Source organism: Oenanthe melanoleuca, chromosome 2 (genome assembly GCF_029582105.1).
Source record: "Oenanthe melanoleuca isolate GR-GAL-2019-014 chromosome 2, OMel1.0, whole genome shotgun sequence".
Lineage (NCBI taxonomy): Eukaryota > Metazoa > Chordata > Aves > Passeriformes > Muscicapidae > Oenanthe > Oenanthe melanoleuca.
The window spans coordinates 21,215,092-21,234,323 of NC_079335.1; the positions used below are offsets into that span (position 1 = coordinate 21,215,092).

The following is a 19,232-nucleotide window of genomic DNA, read 5'->3' on the forward strand; positions in this document are numbered from 1 at the left end:
ACCTCTATATCCCTTAATGCTGTGTCTAGATGCAGATGATTGTAGCATGTTTTAGGGGTCCAAAAGGAGAGGCAGCCTGGAAGTATGGTTCACAAAACTCATGTTTGCTGATTGTAATGGCAGAGTGGTTACTGGGGTGCAGACTTCTATAGTTAAAAAATTAAAAACGTTTTTTATTTTCAATAACCTGGAGACTGCACTTAAGTTCAAGGGGGAATAGTGTGCAAAGAACAAGCAAACTGAGAGTGCTGAATTATACCTTTGTTAACAGCTTGTTTTACACATATCTGGGCCTCATGAAACAATAAGTTTGATCTTCTGCTGTACAAACTGTTTGATCAGGCAGAGCGACCAAGAGAATTGCATAAAACCAACTTTAAGCATGTACCTAATTTCAATTGACATCAGTAGTTCAAGCTGTTTTCCTTAATCAGAATCAAGATAAGTTCAGATGCCAAAAGGGCAACTTCATTTAAAGATGAAGACAGCCTAACCCTAGAATTAAATCCTATTTGATCTCCAATAGTAGGCGCAAATAAAACTGAGATTTCACTTGATTGTAGGCTCAAGTGTAGACTTCATCTTCCCTTTGCATGTGACTTGGTTGGCTTTGTACTTCTTTCTAACTGAACTAAGTTCTGCCCAGTTCTTGAGGCCAGAGCATCCTCACTGTTGTTGTGTGGTTCTAAAATGGCCTTTCCTGAGCATTGTGGGGTTCACACTAACACAAAGCAGCACTGGAGAGCTGTTCAGTACTATGAAGTCCTCAGAGAGCCAGCTGAACATGAGAGTACCAGCTGTCTTGTTATCATCTGCAAGTTCCATCGGTGTGATCAGTGCTATGGCATTCCTGCTGGAAGATTGCTTCTGTCAGGAGCCAGAGGTATAGTATCTGGTAGTGATACAGGGCTTCTGCAATCTGGGAGAATAGTTCAATTTTAGTGAAGAAATATGTCCAAGGGATTCTTGGCAGGGCTTGGGAATGCAGAGATACATGCAAAAGTATCCTGAAAGAAGTAATTTTTTACTGGTAAATCTTGGTAATGCAAGCAGGACACTATCTGTGTGCTGGTGAGCTGTGCAGTGGCAGTACTGAATTTAGAGATGTGACAGCAGGTGGAGGCTGAAATAATACTTAGCTGGACTCAGTGATCCTTGTGGGTCCCTTCCAAATCAGAATATTCTATAATTCCATTATTCTATGAAAAAAAACCAAACAGATAATGAAGTTCTCTATAGCCATTTTTTTAGATAGATGATTTTTTTTAAATTGCCAGTTCTGGGGGAAATCAACTGTTTCTCTGATTAAAAGATAAAATTAATTATTTTCTTGTCTCAACATTTGATTTCAGACTAGCTAAACTGATATCACAGGTAGAATGGAGCAAGACTGGCATTAATTTCATTATAGATAGTGACTACTGTCCCTGGATATGGAAGCAAATCCCAAGTTCTCCCCCTCCTGAGGAGGATGACTCTTCATTGACTTCAATGACTATGCAGAAATTCTATGTATCACTTGGTGAGGTAAAATAATCATGTTTACTGGGTGTAAAATCAAGATAGATTGAATGAATTGGGAAGAATTACTGTAACTGAAGTTACAACGTAATGGGACAACTGACTGTTGAATAATCCAGTCTTGTGCAGGGGGGTTGGGAATAAATGGTCTTCAAAATCCCTTTCAACTTCAACCATTTTTTGATTCTCTGATGCTCTAAATGGCTTTTATATTCAAAGCTTTTTGTACTATGGAAGAAGGTTGATGATTTGTAATACAGTTTAAACAGAAGCTCAGCTCATAAAAGTATGCTCAGCTACTGCCATACAGCTCTCTGCATTGGGAACTATCCTTACAAAAATCTGCATTAACTGACTGCACAAAATTCCTATGGATGGTAAGCTGTAGCTCTCAGAAATGCTGGAATAAACAGAGAAATGTTAATTGTTCTATGAAACTTCTTTTCCTAGGCTACAGTTTCTCAGGTAAAGGATTGGTTTACATTGGCAAAACAAGGTGATTCTCTGAAAACTACAGATTCATCTACACATCCTGTAGTTTCTAGTAAAATTCAAGATACTCAGCATTTGCCTAGGCAGCATAAAAGAGATGAATCATTACCTGAAAAAGGTTCCCTTCTGGGTAAGTAACAAGGGCTCAACCCTGTGGTTTATAACACAGCTCAGACTAGCTGGAAAGAAAAGGCCTTCTAATGAATTGTTGCTAACTCCCCTTGTTGCCTTCTGATTATCATGTGGTATCTGAGGCTTCAGACAGGCAGTTGTTTCTTTCCATAGCTACAACATTAAGTGAAAGTTTGAGCTAGTAGCCAAGTAATTTTGTGATAGTAGTAGTTTCTTTTCTTACACATTTCTGTTTCATAGAAATCTGTAAGTTTCAGTTGAGTTGTTCTAGGGTTTTTTGGGAGAGGCATTCATATGTTTGAAAGACTTTCTTTTCTGAATTCTTTGGGTATTGGATAGCATATGATCTGTGTCAGCCATCTTCTTAGGGTATTTATGCTGGGCATTTAAAGGTCTTTTGGCTGAATCTTGTAAGATGTAATAATTTGGAATCCTGTCTAACTTCAAATTTATTTGAAATTATTTGGCAAGTTCCAGAGGTTCTCGGAGAGAAAACACAGAAGCACGTATGAACATATACCTCATTGCACTGCCTTGCTTCTGCTTTTTACACAGTAGCAAGAGGAAGACAAGCCCCAGCTCATATGTTAGGAGCTTGCTCTCTCTCCATTCTCAGAAATATATCTCTCCCCCTAATTGCCTCAGGTCTTGAGAAATGATTCTCCATGTTTCATTTCTCAGACCTGTGTCAAGAGGCTATAATTTTTCTTTGTCAAATGAAAACAAGTGAAATAGTTTCGAATAAAGAAAAGATATTTAAAATCACACTGATTTTATGTTAATATCAACACATTTTGCCATATATAGTTAGGAAATTATGTAATTGCAGAGCAGGGAATCTCTCAGCCATGCTCCTAATCCAAGTGTCTGTCTGTGATAGTCAGCACTTGTTAGACGTGGCTGATTTTCAGAGGAAGTTGAAAGGAATGTCTAACTAGTTAGACAAAGAAGCAGGTTACCTGTCTAAGAAATGCCACAGAGTTTCCTTTTCCCTTCAGGGAAGGCATCTGCAAAAGCTGCTGTTACCAGTGAGAGATCCAGAGAAGCTGAGGAAGATTTCTCTGTGGTCATTGCTGCACCTCCCTCCTATACTCAGTCAAGAGTTTATCTAGACCCAAAATGGCTCAGCGCAGTGAAAAAAGAAAATGAACAGAGAAGCACGACTTTTCAGACAGCAGAAGAATTCATACCAGGATCCTCTCAAGTTGCAATGAAGGAATCCATTTCAGAACTGACCCAACAGCCAGCTGCTGACATTGAAGGTAATGTGAAGTTCCACAAAACAGCGCCAAGTGTTTACACACAAATTAGCAAATAATGAATGTGCTCATGGTACTGCAAAGTCATTCTTTAACCAAAGTTCCTCTCCACTTACAGCCTTGGACTCCAAGGAAGATGTAAGAAAACAAGCTCCTGATCAAGTAAGCTTAAGTTCTGAAAGTGTTGGGCCAGACAGCAGAGCTGCCTGGTGTGTTAGTCACAGGACTTATGACACTGGCAACAGACATGAGTTTGAAAGATTCAAGAAGTTCATTAAAGGAACACCTGGGGAGAGGTACTGGTGGCTCTGGATGGATATTGAAAGACTAAAGTCTCTTAAGAACACTACAAGGCAACAAAGGTACTTCCCATTATTTAAGAGTTACTCCCATTGCTTTAATATCTGTAACCTGGATAGATCAATGCAGGTTTTGAGATTTTAGATAAATTACAATGTCTAAATAAACAGACACAATTAAATGTGTGTCCTAAAAAGGTTTGGAATGACTCTGCTGAAGCTGATAAAACTCTTTGCAGAGTCATGTTTGCAAAGCTTCCATGATGTCAGAATCACCATATTATTAAGACTGTGCTAGAAAGAGATTTGGAAAACAGATGGCAACAGAAGGAAACTAAAGAATAAAAGAAGTTAAATTCGCAAGTAGGACCTCAGTATGACAAACTGCTTTAATGAAAGATCTTGCTGGATTCAGATAGTCTATTCTACATCACTATATGTTTTGTCTTATACACAACCTGTCTCTAATTTGTGGAAAAAATATTTTGGCTTCTGCCACTTGCAATTAAAGACATGTTGCATGGCAGCAGTTTAAGCAGTAGGATGAACTGCAGTCAGTTGTGTACAGCATTTGATACATGCTTAATGTGACTTTTTTGTTGACTGCAGGCAACTCAGTAAGATGAAAAAACTGTACCTACTGAGCAATGGAGACTATTTCCTCAGTTCTGAAGTGTTGCTCAGACTTGAACTAATGCATGGACATCAGTGGAATATAATGCATTTAAGACAGATTCAGCCTGAAGTACTGAAACCACTACTTCTTTACTGGTATGCAAAAATGGATGTCAAATAAAATCCTGTTGTTTAATAAACATCCATTTTCTTTGGTAAGCCTATTATTTTGTGTCACTTATCCACTGCAATTATTATAAGCAATGTCATTGTAAGTACTAGCACATGAATTTTTGGCTGAGCTAAACTACACTGCAATCTGCTGAGAAGCCAGACAGATCTGCCTTATGAGCCCTCGTTATTTTTCTACCAGAGAATCTTTTCTACCAGAGCTGCTTTGTGCATCTCTGCCTTGGGTAATGTTAAATTAAAGTTTAGTCTGCAGGACAGGCACAGGAGGTTAATCCTGTCCTGTTCCCCATACTGCCTTTCCCAGATTCTGAGGATGCTCTGTGTGTGTCTTCATGGGATTTGACCCTCAGACTTTACTGTTCAATGCCTGTCATACAAAATGTCTTTTAATATTAACAGCTTAAGTGAGGATATGAAATCTAGCCTATTTCCAAAATATGGGCTAAATTTTTGAAGGTGTTATCCTCCTCCCCAAGAGGGTTCAACAAATTCCAGGCATAAAAAAATACCTGCAATTGTGGATCCTCACATGACTTGCAGTCTCTGTTCTGGCCTACAGACCTTTCCTATGCTTTGCTGTAGGATGGATCAGCCATATCTTCCTGTAGACTCAAAGAAAGGCAACTGTGTGTAATGGTGCAGCATTTGCAACATGAGTTTACTTTTGTGTAGTTTGGTTTTAGATTTGGAAGTATGCAATATCTAAACATATCGCTTTTTTCTCCCTAGGGGCCCCAGATTTTGTGTCACTCATTCAACAGCAATAGATGCTGCCAGTGCAAAGCTGAAGTTCTGGCATACGTGTCAGGAGAGACCAAGAGTGGACGTTGATCCTTTCCCACGTATAGTATCATTGTTACCATTGTCCCAAAAGTCTGACATGCCACCTTCCCTTCTTCAGGTAAGTAGGATCACAATATTGGAAAACAAAGCTTTGTCCCATCAAAAAAAGTAACAAAACTCCTTGAATTCAATCGAACAAGAACAAGGTACTTGGTTTTTTAGGAAAGATTTAGCAAGCTGGTATATTGAAGATGGTAACATATAAAAATGCAATAAAATTTCAGTATGCTTCATGCAACAAGTTGCTATAAATTGAGTCAAATTATCTTCTCAATTACACCCTGACTATTTCCTAAATCCTTTGGATAGATATTTTAGCTGGAAGTTCTCAGAACTGCAAAATGAAGTCTCTAGCAATGTAGCTTCACCACTCACCCTTGTCTTGATCCAGAGTAATTCTTACAACTTCATTGCAGTTAACCTGGATCTATTCCTCATGTCTGTAAAAAAACCAGAATTTTGCTTATTTTCTATCACTGCAGCCATTCAGCTACACGTGGTTTTTGCTTTCTACAGAGGGCCGTGAGCCCCTCTACAGACCTTTTCAATTTGAAGCTTTCAGGTGGCCTGTTCCTTTCTTCCTTGTAAGCCTGAGTGTGAGAGGTTTCAGTAATACAGTTTTAAGCCTCAGGATATGTGGTATTCAGAGAACATGGATTGAAACTGGTTCCAGTATCAAGAACTGCATAGGCTACGCCACAGATTTGTCAGCACACACCTCTGTTACTTGAGTTTGGATAGTTTGGGGCTACAGTTACTTCCTTTTAAATCTGATTCGTGCAGATAATGGAGGAAGACAGTGGGACAGATTTCCTGTTTAGAAGAAACTGGGTTCAGAAGCCAGGTTCCTGTTGATCATGGCAGAAATGGGAGCAAGAAGCAACCTGTGGGTTACAGTGACCAGTACACAAGGTGTACTAATGAGCCAGGATGAGCTGTAGGTCAGGCAGACAGGAACCTGCAGGTTTTGCAGTCCCTGTTGAATTTGACAAAATTTAGGATTGGTATCATGAACATCACAGAGTCAGCTGATGGCCCATTTCTTCCTCTTTTTGTTTTTTTTTTTTCCCTCCCATGAGAAATTTTGACTTTTGAATCTTCTAGCTACCCTGTGCTTGCAAGAGCTAATTTACTTAAAGAAACCTCTTCTGTCTTCTCTGGGAGCACTGATAAAATTCTTCCTCAAATGCTGTAGGAACTAGCCATGGTAAGGAGCATGGATTTCTGGCACCCTAAATTGCTCATGATTTTGTTGCTCATGTCAGTGGTGTAACCCCAGAAGATGTATCTTTTGTTCCATGATGCTTAAATGTTTTGAATCTTGACCAAATAACCACCTCTTAACTTCTCTTAATTCAAAACACAGTAGCCTGAGCTGAGACAACCCTTGATAGCTAACTGATGTCATTGAGTATCACTGGAATTCCCCAGAGCTAAAGACTTAATGACAGAATTAAGGCCAGGTTTGGTTTTCTGTTTTAAGTATTGAGGAACCACCTAAGGGATGCAATGGTCACTTAGCTACTCTGGATGTCTTCAGTCATCAGATTATTCCATTGGATGTGAATATTTAGTGGGAAAATGGTGTGGAGTGCAATGATCAATTGCATATGTAGTAGAAAATGGAGTCTACTTCCTTGGGTTGAAGATACTAATTGATCACACTTCATGGCCCTCCATTGCAATGTAGTGACATTTGAAAATAAAGAAAGCCTGTTATTCCCTGCTGTATAACTATGTTTTTATTTGTCCAGAGGAAAACTGCTGCTGGCAGTGTTGTCTTCAGAGGACCAGGAATTGAAAGCATGCTGCAGTCTCTTTATTTGGAGAACAGAGCAGGCTACTACTTCACACAGTTCTGTGAGAACTCAGGCAATCAGGTATGAATATTTTCCTAGTCTGCAATAATTTAGTCCACAATTGACTGAATGCCAAGTTATAGAGGGCAGCCAGACTGAAAAACAAAGAAATGGAGAAAGAAAGATTGATGACTGGATGAATTATTACTTGTGAGACTTCAATCCCTCAACAACAATAAACTGTTCACGTATATATGAAAACTAATGACAGGTCTTAACCAAACTGTCAGATTCTTACTGTCTCCAACCTATTGGAATTCTTATTGTACCATCAGGGATTAAAAAAAAAAAAAAAAAGGCTAATAATTTAAAAAAATTAACCTTTAACTTGGCAGAAAAAATGAGGTCTTAACCCACAAAAACCATTCTTTAAAAAGAAGGGAAATTTGCTGTGCTACTATGCACACTAATCTGATTTCTTCTTGCTTTTTGGGTTAGTGAGCTCCAATTTTTTTAAAACATTCATACGGTTCCATGAATCTCCTTGGATTTCTGAGACACATAACACTACTTATTCTATGTAGTCAGCAGCTCTATCATTCATTGTTAGGTGTAAATTGAGGATTGAATTGGAACAAGTTATGAATATTGAGTTAGTGTATAGTGGCTTTGCAGAAAAATTGAGTCTTTAGGGGAGGTTTGAATGCAGTCAAGATGGACATCTGTTTTACCGCTAGCACAACCCAGAATCCAGCAGCAGTAGCTAGAAATGCCTCTGTCTTCTAGAAGGCAAGATACAATGTTTCCAAAGCTGAATAGCTTCAGCTAAAAATATTAAATGTGTGTGGATAGAAATCTAAATAAAATAAACTTATTTTTTCATTGGAGATAGGCAACCACCCACTTGTCTCTAACCTTTCCATGTGCCATACTCCTTTCAAAGTAATTTGCTTTAAGTTTTCTCTTCAGCTGTGTAGCCTATTTCGCTCACGATCCAGGTCTGGAAGGCTCCAGTTTGTGGAACAAAGTTCCTACTCCTGCCTTTTTGGAACACATTCTTTATTGGTTAGTGATGGGGGCTTCAGGGTATTTTTAAACTCTAAAGCCCATAAACAAATGATTAAAACAGAGGAATTGGGGAAAGATCTAGACTTCTGAAAGATCTTTTGCTGTTTGTTTGAATTTATGAAATGAGGCCAAGACTGGGTCTCAGAAATGCATGTAATAAAAATGTAATGATAATCCCGATATGCCAATTACACAGTGTTTAATTATTTTGGTTATTGCTGCAAAACACTATTTTACCATGGCACAAACTCTGCATGTCCATTATTAGCATGTCTTCTTTAGCACTGGGTTTATGCCACTGAAATGTGGTTACTCTTCAAATGTTAACTACAATGGTAATGATTTTAATGGCCAATTATGCATAAAGGATACAATAAAAGATAGTTTCACTGTGAGGATGCTGTTAAATATGTTGTCCTTCTGCCAGTGTGCAACAGAAGATTAAATGCATCTTAAATTGAGCTTGATTTATGATGACCTCAAGGAGCTAAATAATTACTTGCATTGGAAAATATTTTTTTATAAAATTGTGATATTTGGGTAGTAATAACTTACAATATTTTTCATCTCTAGTTGTGGAAGAACTGTGTGTACTTTTGGTTCGACCTACAGGCTTATCATCAGCTTTTTTACCAAGAAACCCTTCAACCTTTTCAAATATTCCAGCAAGCTCAAGTAAGTTGTAAATAATGTGTATTTCTTCTGAAAATACATTTATTCATTCCCTTCACAAATGCATTTGTACAGTGTAAAGACTGAAAAGACTATAGAAAAGTTTCCAAATCTTGACAACCCACACTAAAGTAAATCTGTGTTATGGACAATAAAAGAAGCTCTTTGGATTGTTTCCATGGAATTTCTTGATTCAAACACTAAACATGCATAGTTTGATTTCCAGGCTCTGCAGCGTGTTCCCAGTCTTATCTATTATACTCAGTTTACCTAAACTCCCCTTTGCTACACTGCGTCATATTTGGAAACTGTCTGCTTAGTGTTAACATCAGAGATAGTGTTTTTTCTAAACCTTCTAATTGTGCTGTACCTTTCCTTCCATCTCCTGTGAGGGTTAGAATTGCAGATCTCATAATACAGACCTCAGACAATGACCTCAATAATGAAAATTTATCTTTGTTAGCTTTGTTTAATTTTCATGATTGTCAGGGCATCATTATTATCTTTACCACAGTTATAATCTATTTAGGTTACCCCTAAATAGATCTTAATATCCTCATTTAATGTTAAGTGGAACTGATATTTCCTAGAAAAGATTATTTTAATTGAGCATCACTTAGCCCACAGTGGTGCTGAAGGCAGAGTAGATTGATTCCATCAGGGAAAGAAACTGCAACAGTGTGATATCATTAGAAGAACTATGAGGAACTTTTAGAATTACTTTGTGAAACTTTGGTCTGATTTTCCTCTATAAACCTTGTGTAGGAGTATATCCTATCTGCATATTTCAATTTTTACTGTAATAGAGCAAAGTTACTTCACAGATCATTGGAACAAATATCTGTAGAGAGCAGGTGAAGGTAATCTCTTTATATGACATTTTCCTGAGCGTCTGGATATCCTTGAATTTGTCTTCTTTTCCTTCTTGAAGGTTTTACTGGGAAAATGACAGAATTTTGCATATTTGTCCAGAATTCTCATCTGAATCAGTGTTATTTATACAGGAACTCCAAGCAGAGCCAAGGCATGAATTCCTCCCTCTCCTGTCTCATACTGGATAAACTGAACTGCTACCCTATTTAGTTTTGCCCTCTCTTTATGGCCTGAGGCTGTGAGTGACTGAATGTCCCATTAAGCCTGACTCTCTCCTGCATCTGTCCATTCCTGTGTATGGCTGGGGACCTCCTCACAGCACATATGCACGTTGACCATATCTATTCTGTGTCACCGTTTTTCTATGTGTTTTATTGGAGGCCAAAGCTTAGCTTATATTCCCTGATGGTTTTTATTTTGTTTTCCTTTCACACCAGTTTACATTGTTTTTGCAGAGATTGCATGGCTGAAAATGTAAGGTCCAGGTCTTTTGTAGTAATCTTATTTCCAGTGCTGGCCTGGTGGTGACAGCAGAACATCGTGCAATCAGTGTTACCAGGCAATTGCAGACAGTACATACACATAGCCATGAAAGTAAATACATCAAAACGAAATATGTGAAACTGTTCCATTAGCATAACTAACAGCTGAAATGTAACATAACAAATCAACACATGTGCTGCAACATTTGGTATGATTCTCAAGCTTGCCTTTTAAGGCTGCAGAAAAATTATACTTGTTTTCATTGGAACACCATAAAGACTCAAGCTGCAACCAATCTACGGAGTCTGCTTACGGAAGGGATGCCTTCCCAAATTCTGCACTCACCTTTGGCACAAGAAGGCAGTCATTCCAAATACTCCTAAGAGAATGTGAATCAGATTCACATGACACATTGTCATATATGTTTTACTATTTATTACAGAAAGAGACATGTAGAGACTTAACAGAGTGTTCCATATGTGTGCTGTCTGCCTCCTGTTAGAAACAAGAAACAAACCTTGATTGCTGTGTATCTGCTACTCGTTGTTTCATTTGTTAGGCATTGCTATCTCAGCTTTATGACAGAGTAATAAAATGCTTTCCAAGGTATATATGCATTCACCTGGGGAAAGAAACTACAGTGGGAATGAAATCTGATGGAAAAGAATAATAACAAGTGCCGGTAATCATCCAGGAACATACACAGTTATTCACTGTAAACATATGCACAAGAGTGTAAAACATTTTGAAAATAAAACCAATAAAGAAACATATAATGTTGGGGTTTAATTTTTAAAAAAGTTATTTAGAATTAGAAAATCTAATACAGTTGTGGGAAATACAATACTTTAATGCTAGAATCCATTTAGATAAAGCGAATCCTTATTACTGTGGACTTTTAGGGTCAGATACAAGATTTATGTCAGTGGGAAGTGATGATGGAGGTTAAGGCAGTTTAGCCTCTCTGTTTAACACCAGCCAGTGCATTGCATTCTTCCATCATATGATTCTGCCAAGCAGCTGCACAAGCCCCTCGTTTAGATCAGAGCAATATCTATTCCTTTGGGCAGCAGTACAAAGTACTTGGACCTAAATCTTTCTCGCATTTCTTGCTTCACTCCAGTCATTCTGAAATTGCTTATCAAAACCTCCTCATCTGGGGATGAATTATCACCAGAACCCAAGGCCTGTACAATCCCTGTTTTGGAAAGTCATAAATGAGGCCAAAGTCTTAATCTGAATTTTCTAAGCATTTTGTATAATCAGATTTGTGCAATTGTACGCAATTCCAATATGCAAACTGACCAAATTTCCAGATAAGGTTTTGGGTTCAATCCATCACGTATTTGTATTTATAGGAGAACTTATAGCTGGCAGGTAGAAAAAATTATTGTGTTTTTCAATAAGAACAAAACAATGAATCAACAAATCTTGCTGTGCACTTGATGTCATATGGTTCAGATTTTTGTATGAATTCGTTAATCTGTAAGTTCATTTAATATGATTTTTTCTGTTGATCCCTTAGGAGATTGGCTAATATAACAGTTTCAATATTCCACTGAGAATGAGAAGACCTCAGGAATTCCATGACACAGGAATAAAAAGAGGCTATGATTATTACTTTTTATAAAATGTGTCTTGCAAACTGCATTGCCCCGTGTTGAAGCCTGTGAACAGACACTTTTCCCTTTTTTTGGCATGTCTAGAACTCTTCTCAGTTGTTTTTCCTGCAGTCCTTGCAATCAAATCTGTGCAGATCTACAGCAGCACCTCAACTCTGTGCAAGGGACACAGGGATGAAAGCTACTTCTCATTCCTATCTGCAAGTGCATATATTCACTTACTTGGTCAAATCTGATTGCAATGGATTCTTACGAGAATTCAAGTAAAAAGATGCCATATCCTCTGACACTGTAAATGTGCATCCTTCAAATGAAGAGGCCATAATGGCTACACCACTGAGGGTACAGTTCTTTGAGTTTGGAAAAGTGTATTCCTCTAGCTAGCTTAACCACCTCTAAATTTTTGCTTCATGTGTATTGCCAGCCCTAACTATTGGTTCAGGACAAGAATATCTGTCTTTACTATTTTCTGGTTTTGTATGTGAATTTATAAAGAACTGGGAGCAGCTCTGTAGTCTACAAAGGCAGTCCCTAAAGTGGCAATATATTACAATAGTATTCATGTGAGCAGATTGTCAATAGCTTTTGATCAACATTACTTAGTCTGGGCAATTTCTGACTTGGTAGGCTGATACTTTTTGCCAGCTCTAAAGGAGAGTAGCAAATACACTCTAGTTAACATATTTCATACAAAATTATAGGGGAAGGGAATTCCTGCCAAGAAACTAGTGGTGTGTTTGTTTTTATTTTACTCTTAAAACTATGCTCAAATGATCACTCATTTAAGGAACCAGGTTAATTTGTACCAAAATATTCAGGACCTCTTTTTGAAGCTTTTCACAGATCTCCTGTGTGGTAAGTCATAACAGGTGGAGCAACCTAGTCCTAATGACAACTGAAATGGTTAACCCCTTTTTAAAAAGGCTAACTTTATTTGATATCATTGGACTTGTCCCCTCTAATTTGGCTAATTTTATACATTAAATGTTTTGTATCAGACTTATCATGATTTAACTGAAACATTTCTAGTGTTTGGGCTCTTCAAAGTAACTTTCAACTTCTGAAATCACCGTGGATCTAATTAAAACTGTTAAATTTAAATGTACTTAGGGATTTACAGAGAAGGGCTTAATTTAGGATAAATGTGATCTTTTTTTCAGGTAAGACTCTTATCATGGATGTTCTACTTCTCTTAGACCTTGCACCTGTGTATCTTTATTGCAGTGATAACAATAGGCACAGTAGGCACAAACCATCTTTGTTAGTAGTGAAAATGTAGAAATGTAGAAAATGTAGAAAGAGTGAAGAATCCTGCATACACAATAAATGCAGTGATGTTAACAAGAGCTAACTGCAGGATGGATGTCAGCTATTCAGGGCTATCAAGCCCTAAATTCCTCAGTGACCTAATACCAGGGGAATCTAAAGGTTTGCTCCAAACTGTAAAGGTCCAAAATAATGGGTATATACTCTATTACTGTTGCTGTTTGAAAGAGAGTGTCTAATAAATCAACATTTAATTTTAAACAAATAGAAACAAAGTTATTTAATGTACTCAAACATTCTCCCCTCATGCTTGAAATCTAAGCACCACCAGTGTTTTATTACTGCTTGAACACAGAGTAAACATATTATTTTCATCTATTGCTCTGTGCATCTGCTAGTTACAGCTGGATTTTAGCAACATAGGGAAAATGAGAATTATCAGAATCCTGAATTCTTCATTGTCAAACCTGTGTGAAAATTAATAGTGAAAATGGACTTGTCAATGCTCTCCTAGAGAGAAATTCTGATTTGTTCTACTAATCTGGTCCCTGACTGTTTGTTTGAAATATAGTTAAGACTTTCACAATATTAAAAGGGGAAAATATTTATAAGGATATGAAATATATTTTGGCAGCATCTTTTTTCATTTGAGTTCCTAGCTGAAGACAGAATCATGAAGTTTTAGAAAGCTATTCTGGAATATCCTCTTCCAAGATATTCCTGGGTAAAAAGTGTTTTACCCTGAGATGTCAGTGTTCATTTTCATAGCATAATTTGAAAAACATTTAGAAAATAAGAGTTTTACATAGGGGACTATATGAAAAAAATTGAAATAAATAACATTACTCTGTGCTTCAAGGATGAGCTGTTAGGGAGAAGCAAATATCCTTCAGGTTCATTTTTCTGCTCCTTGTACATGTTGAATGGCAAACTCTGTGCTTCAGATAAGAAGCATGTTGTGATTTTAGTTTTTGTGAGGGCTCAGACCTTAGCTGTACAGTGGTATCTCCTGCAGAGATCCTGTACTATAATAAGAATCTTGCCATTGTCAAAAAACTATTTAAGAGAATCTCCACACAGAAAGAAAACACATCATTTTTCATTAATTTTAACCTCAAATTTATAAATTACATCTCTTGAAAGAAGAAAAAAAAAAAAAAAAAAAAAAAAAAAAGATGCCTTCACTAATTGGCCCAGCACATATTCTGCGAAACAACAGTGTGACTTCATGAAGAGTGCAATTGCTGTAATTGTGGTTATCTGAATCTAAGTATCAGCCAAATATATCCAAGTGAAAATTGCATTAACCATTTTTAAAAGTAAGAGTAAAAATGGCAGGGAGATCCATTACGTCAGTAACTGAATTTTGGACTAATACTGGTTCTGAACACACAGCAGGGCAGTGAGGGGCAAGTATGCATTAATTCTCTCCTTCAAGGGTCTGTAACTATTAAAATGGATGATGGCTAAAATACAGGGTTTTTTTCTGTTTTATTGTAGTTCCTTTATGCAACTTACATTGCTCCATCTGCCAGCATGGACAGTGGACTTCATCAGGATAAGAAAAATATGATTTATCAAAAAATTGATCCAGCTTTTGAGGACCTTTTTGACCTAGCAGAAGAACATATCCTCACTATTCTGCTGGAACCATGGGTGAAGATGGTAGAAGCAGACAAATACACTTATAGAAAGGTAATATCTGGATGACACCATGAAAAATTCTTATTTCAGGGAAGAAAATCATAAGAGCATTCATATGCAACCCTGTTGTATTTATACTAAGGAAGGGAGAAGTATTGCAATATGCTTTACTTACTCCTTTCTATCCTAATATGTAGAAATAGGCTGAGCTTCTCGTGGAGAGCAGAATTCTCATCTGAAAGGAAAGTGTGGGCTTCACAGACTCCTTGGCCTGTGGACTGGGGAGTAATCTTGCTATGGTAAAACTTAGCTTTGCACTCAGGAAGTTTCATGTTTCTGCAATCATGTCATTGATCAGAATTATTTTTTTTATGATGGATTGCCCACAAGTCATCTACATTTTTAATGATAAGCACACAGTAAGGTGTTTTTTTAGTGTGTCAGTGCAGTGATAGTAGGTAGGTATTTCTGGTGTTTAGAATTTAAGTGCAACTACTGCTTAGCATAGAGGAAATGTGATGTGGTGATTCAGCTATATTTGCCCCAAACACTTTTTAGATTGCTGCTCTAAAAAAAGTGGCTTAGAGGTATACTCAGTTCTAATCACAAAATGTTCTGAAAGCTTGAATTGAGCATGCTCATGGGGATCAGAGGACATGGCTGCAATCCTGACTGTGCCTTTGACATATAACAAGAAATGGTGATGACAGTGCTGGATGCTGTGGCTCTCTGTTCTGTGTAAACTTACCTACAAGTTGCTGGCTGTAGGTCAAAGTCTTTCTGGGTGCCACAATACGAAAAAGATATAAAGCTGTTGGAAAGTGTCCAGAGAAGAGCAATGAGGATGGTGAAGGGCCTTGAGGGGAAGCCTACAATGCCTCAGGTTACTTGTTTAGGCTGGAGGGGAAGAGACTGAGGTGGTCTACAGGCACCAATCTCTTCTCTCTGGCACCCAGTGACACCCAAGGGAATGGCCTGAAGTTGTGTCAGGGGAGGTTTAGGTTGGATAATAGGAAAAATTCCTTCACTCAGAGGGTGGCTGGGCACAGAAACAGCTCCCCAGGCCAAGCACCAAGCCTGAGAGAGTCCAAGGAATGCTTGGACAATGGTCTTGGGCACATGGTGTGACTCTTGGGGGTGGTGCTGTGCAGGATTAGGAACTGATCCTTGTAGGTCCCTTCTCACTCAGGATACTCTATGACTATATGATTCCAATTTCAGTCTTTACCGTCTCTCTCTTGGAGACAGAAGGAGAAACTTATAGTGGGAAATCAGGAGACAGAGGTAGGAAGTTAGTTCTTGGTCTTGTTTTTCTTCACTATGACCTTAGATGAAGCGTCTCCAATTTAGAGGAAATGATCACTTATTGCTGATACTTCTGTCAGCTTGTAATAACATTCCCACATTGCCCCCTGCAAAAATTTTGAAATCCTTTTGCAGAAGTTTTGTAGTACAGTTTATTTTTGGCTATATTTCGTGTGTGCATGTAAGAACAACTAGATTAATAGATAGCTAAAATCAAAGTTGAGAATGGTCTTCTAAACCTGTTAGGTAGTAGCCAATATTAAACATTTAAGAATGGAGTATAAGGACAGCAAAGAAACACACAACCATATTCAGCACTTTGCAACCAAGGAAGTTCACGGAAGAGAGGTCTTATCCACATTTTTGATTTTAATAGTCTTTGATGAGGATTTTTCCCCCCATGGGTTTCTGTAAAATGTATCTTGTGTCATATATCTTCAGCCTCACTGTAGAAGTGGGTTTCATGCTTTAGTCAAGCAATAAAAGAAGAAAATGCATATCTTGATTTGTTTTCAAACCCCTCCCTGATAATTTCACCTGGTGCCCTAGTTCTGTATGTTGTTAGGAACAAGTGAACAGTTGTTATCATGCCCTATTCTCAATGTTGTTATGCTTTTACAAATTTCTGTTTTATCCCTATTCAATTAGCTCTCCTTGAAACTCAAGAATCCTAGAGTACTTTGACCTCTCCTCCTACAGAAGGTGTTCCATACCTTTGTTGCACTTACTGCCCCATCTGTATGTGTTATTTTATAGTCTTTTAATGAGATGCAAGCAATACTTAAGGTCTGGATGCACTAAGGATTATCCATTGGCAGAACCATGTTTTCTGTTGAGCTCTTTGTCCGTTCCTAATTGTTCCTATCATTCTAATTGCCTTTTGACTCCTGGTGAACTTTGAGTGGATATGCAAAGTGTAAGCTAATAGCCATCTGCAATGATTCCAAGATTTTCTTCCCAAGTAATAACTACTAATGGAAAGCCCTAATTTGGAGCTCACTGGAATGACTTAATGTTTATTATCGTTGAATTCAGCTGGCCTTTTATCATGCAGATGCTAAAGTGTCCTGCTATCCTGCAGCTTTTCACAGTCAATTTAATTTTTTGCTCTGTGGAATCATTTTGCAAACTCTGTTGTCTCCTCACTCACCTCCTTTTCCAGATAGTTTCTGAATGTTTAAAAAACAACCTCAGTGCAGGTCCCTGTGAGACTCCAATAGGAACCCCACCCCATAATGAAAATTATTTATTTCTTTGGTTTTGATTTTCTACCTTCTAATTAATTCACGAGGGGACTTTCCCTCTTATCCTGTGATAACATAATATCGTTTAGAAACTTTGAGAAACTTAGTGAAATGAAATACAGTAATCCAAACACATCTGTAAAATATTTTCTTTGCTTTTCAACATCTTTTCTAACCTTTCAGATAAATTTTTTTTTCTAAACTATTTCAGCTATAATTCTTTATGACCTGCAGTGCACCTTGGAACTGATTGATACTTTTCATGAATCTGAATTTTTATGTACTTTCTATCAGACTAGTTTTAGTCTTTTGTAGCTGTGTATTTTCTGTGCATACTTTTTATAAGAGTTGTCTAGTGTCTATTGCCAGTCCTCACTGAGTCAAGTCACCAGCACAGCCGAGGGTTCTTATACATCGTTTTCTGCATGAAAATGAGTCTGCTTTTGAGCTCTCTGTTTTCACTACATCTAGTGAAAAGTAAGAATTGAAGAGATATACTTTTCCTTTCAGTTAATATGTGTGTGAGTTTATATCTCCTTGAGTTAACCACAGAATAATCTATTGTCCTTTCAGTTTGGAGGATGCGTCACTTTGCAAGTGAAGTTACGTGCGGACTTCTCAGTGCTCTAATAATACAAAGATCTTAATCCGAGCACGAAAAAACAACTAAATCCTTCTGACTGCACAATACAAGTGTTTGTGAAGAGTTATAATGCACAGACATAAAATGACCTGTTCTAGGAGGCACTAGAGCCTCTTTGTACTAGGTGCAGGCTGATAGTTAGGCACACTCCTTCCCAAGCACAAAGACAACGTCTGCTTTGTATTTTGTTCAGTCCCTGCCTCAACTCTTCCCCTTTGTTCTACTCTATAGCAGGACATACTTGGCCCATAATGAAACAAGATATTTTATCAAGAATTAGGTGAGTCCGAAATTGTTTATTTGGGACGCATTAAAATATATATATATGTTTTTTCTTTAAATGAAACATGAAATCAGGAGAGTTTCTTTTTACGGTTGACTCTCATTCTGCCTCTATCTGCTTTCTTTTTAAACTTTATGAAAAATGGTTTGAATTATTTTACTATTTCATTTTAAACTATATTTTCTTTTAAGGGAAAGAATAGCCCAAAGCACTTTATAACAATAAAATAAAGTTTCATTGAGCTTGAAGACATTCAGATAATACAGTGATTAGTGTGGTACTTATATTTAGATGAAAGTATCATGAATATTAATCTAAACATTCTCTTCTCTCTCTGGGACATAAACACTTGTGTGAGATAATCACAGCTTTCTGATCGTTGTAATGGGCATGCAGATCAATGTACGGCATTGGCTTGATTTTGCTAAATATCCTAAAATCTGCATTTAAATGGTTTAGTCAGCCAGGAGAGTCACCAAATATCTCTTTCACAGTTACTGATTGTTTGTATGTAACACAAAGAACTGCTCTAGTTATATACAGCTTCTAATTAAGTTTAAAAATGCCAACTCCATTAATTCAAATCACACACAGTTAATAATTTAAGAATGTGGACAAGACTGGAAAGTCAGAAAGCTTTCATCTTTATTGTTTAGATATTTTAACATCTTACCTTAAATTTCTGTTTCTCCAAATCTGTGGCATTCTGTCTTTTTGACATTTCCCATTGAAAGTCCTAGTTTTAAGAACTGTTTTTCTGCTTCTCAGTGGCAATTTGACATACAATTTGCTGATACAGGCAATCAGGTATGTCTAACCCAATATGCACAGTATAATATATGCACAATATGCACAATATATTATGCACACATTAGAATTTAGCAATTTTTTGAATCAAAGTTATTTGCTTAAAGTTATAGTTCGGTTATTTAGTAGTGTTCTGCAGAAATCTGCATCTGATCCTACACAGATGGCTA

General features: G+C 37.4%; 1 protein-coding gene across 3 annotated transcripts in view; it reads left to right on the plus strand.

Moving 5' to 3' along the window:
* RGS22 (regulator of G protein signaling 22) overlaps window positions 1-19,232 on the plus strand; it is a 56,865-nt gene that overhangs the window by 15,220 nt on the left and 22,413 nt on the right. For all 3 annotated transcript variants that reach the window (XM_056484590.1, XM_056484593.1, XM_056484592.1), the window contains exons 6-14: window positions 1,353-1,527; window positions 1,972-2,143; window positions 3,144-3,407; window positions 3,523-3,766; window positions 4,313-4,474; window positions 5,240-5,411; window positions 7,108-7,233; window positions 8,794-8,895; window positions 14,637-14,831. In XM_056484590.1, coding sequence (XP_056340565.1) covers window positions 1,353-1,527; window positions 1,972-2,143; window positions 3,144-3,407; window positions 3,523-3,766; window positions 4,313-4,474; window positions 5,240-5,411; window positions 7,108-7,233; window positions 8,794-8,895; window positions 14,637-14,831 — 1,612 coding nt within the window. The remainder of the gene's footprint in view (window positions 1-1,352; window positions 1,528-1,971; window positions 2,144-3,143; window positions 3,408-3,522; window positions 3,767-4,312; window positions 4,475-5,239; window positions 5,412-7,107; window positions 7,234-8,793; window positions 8,896-14,636; window positions 14,832-19,232) is intronic.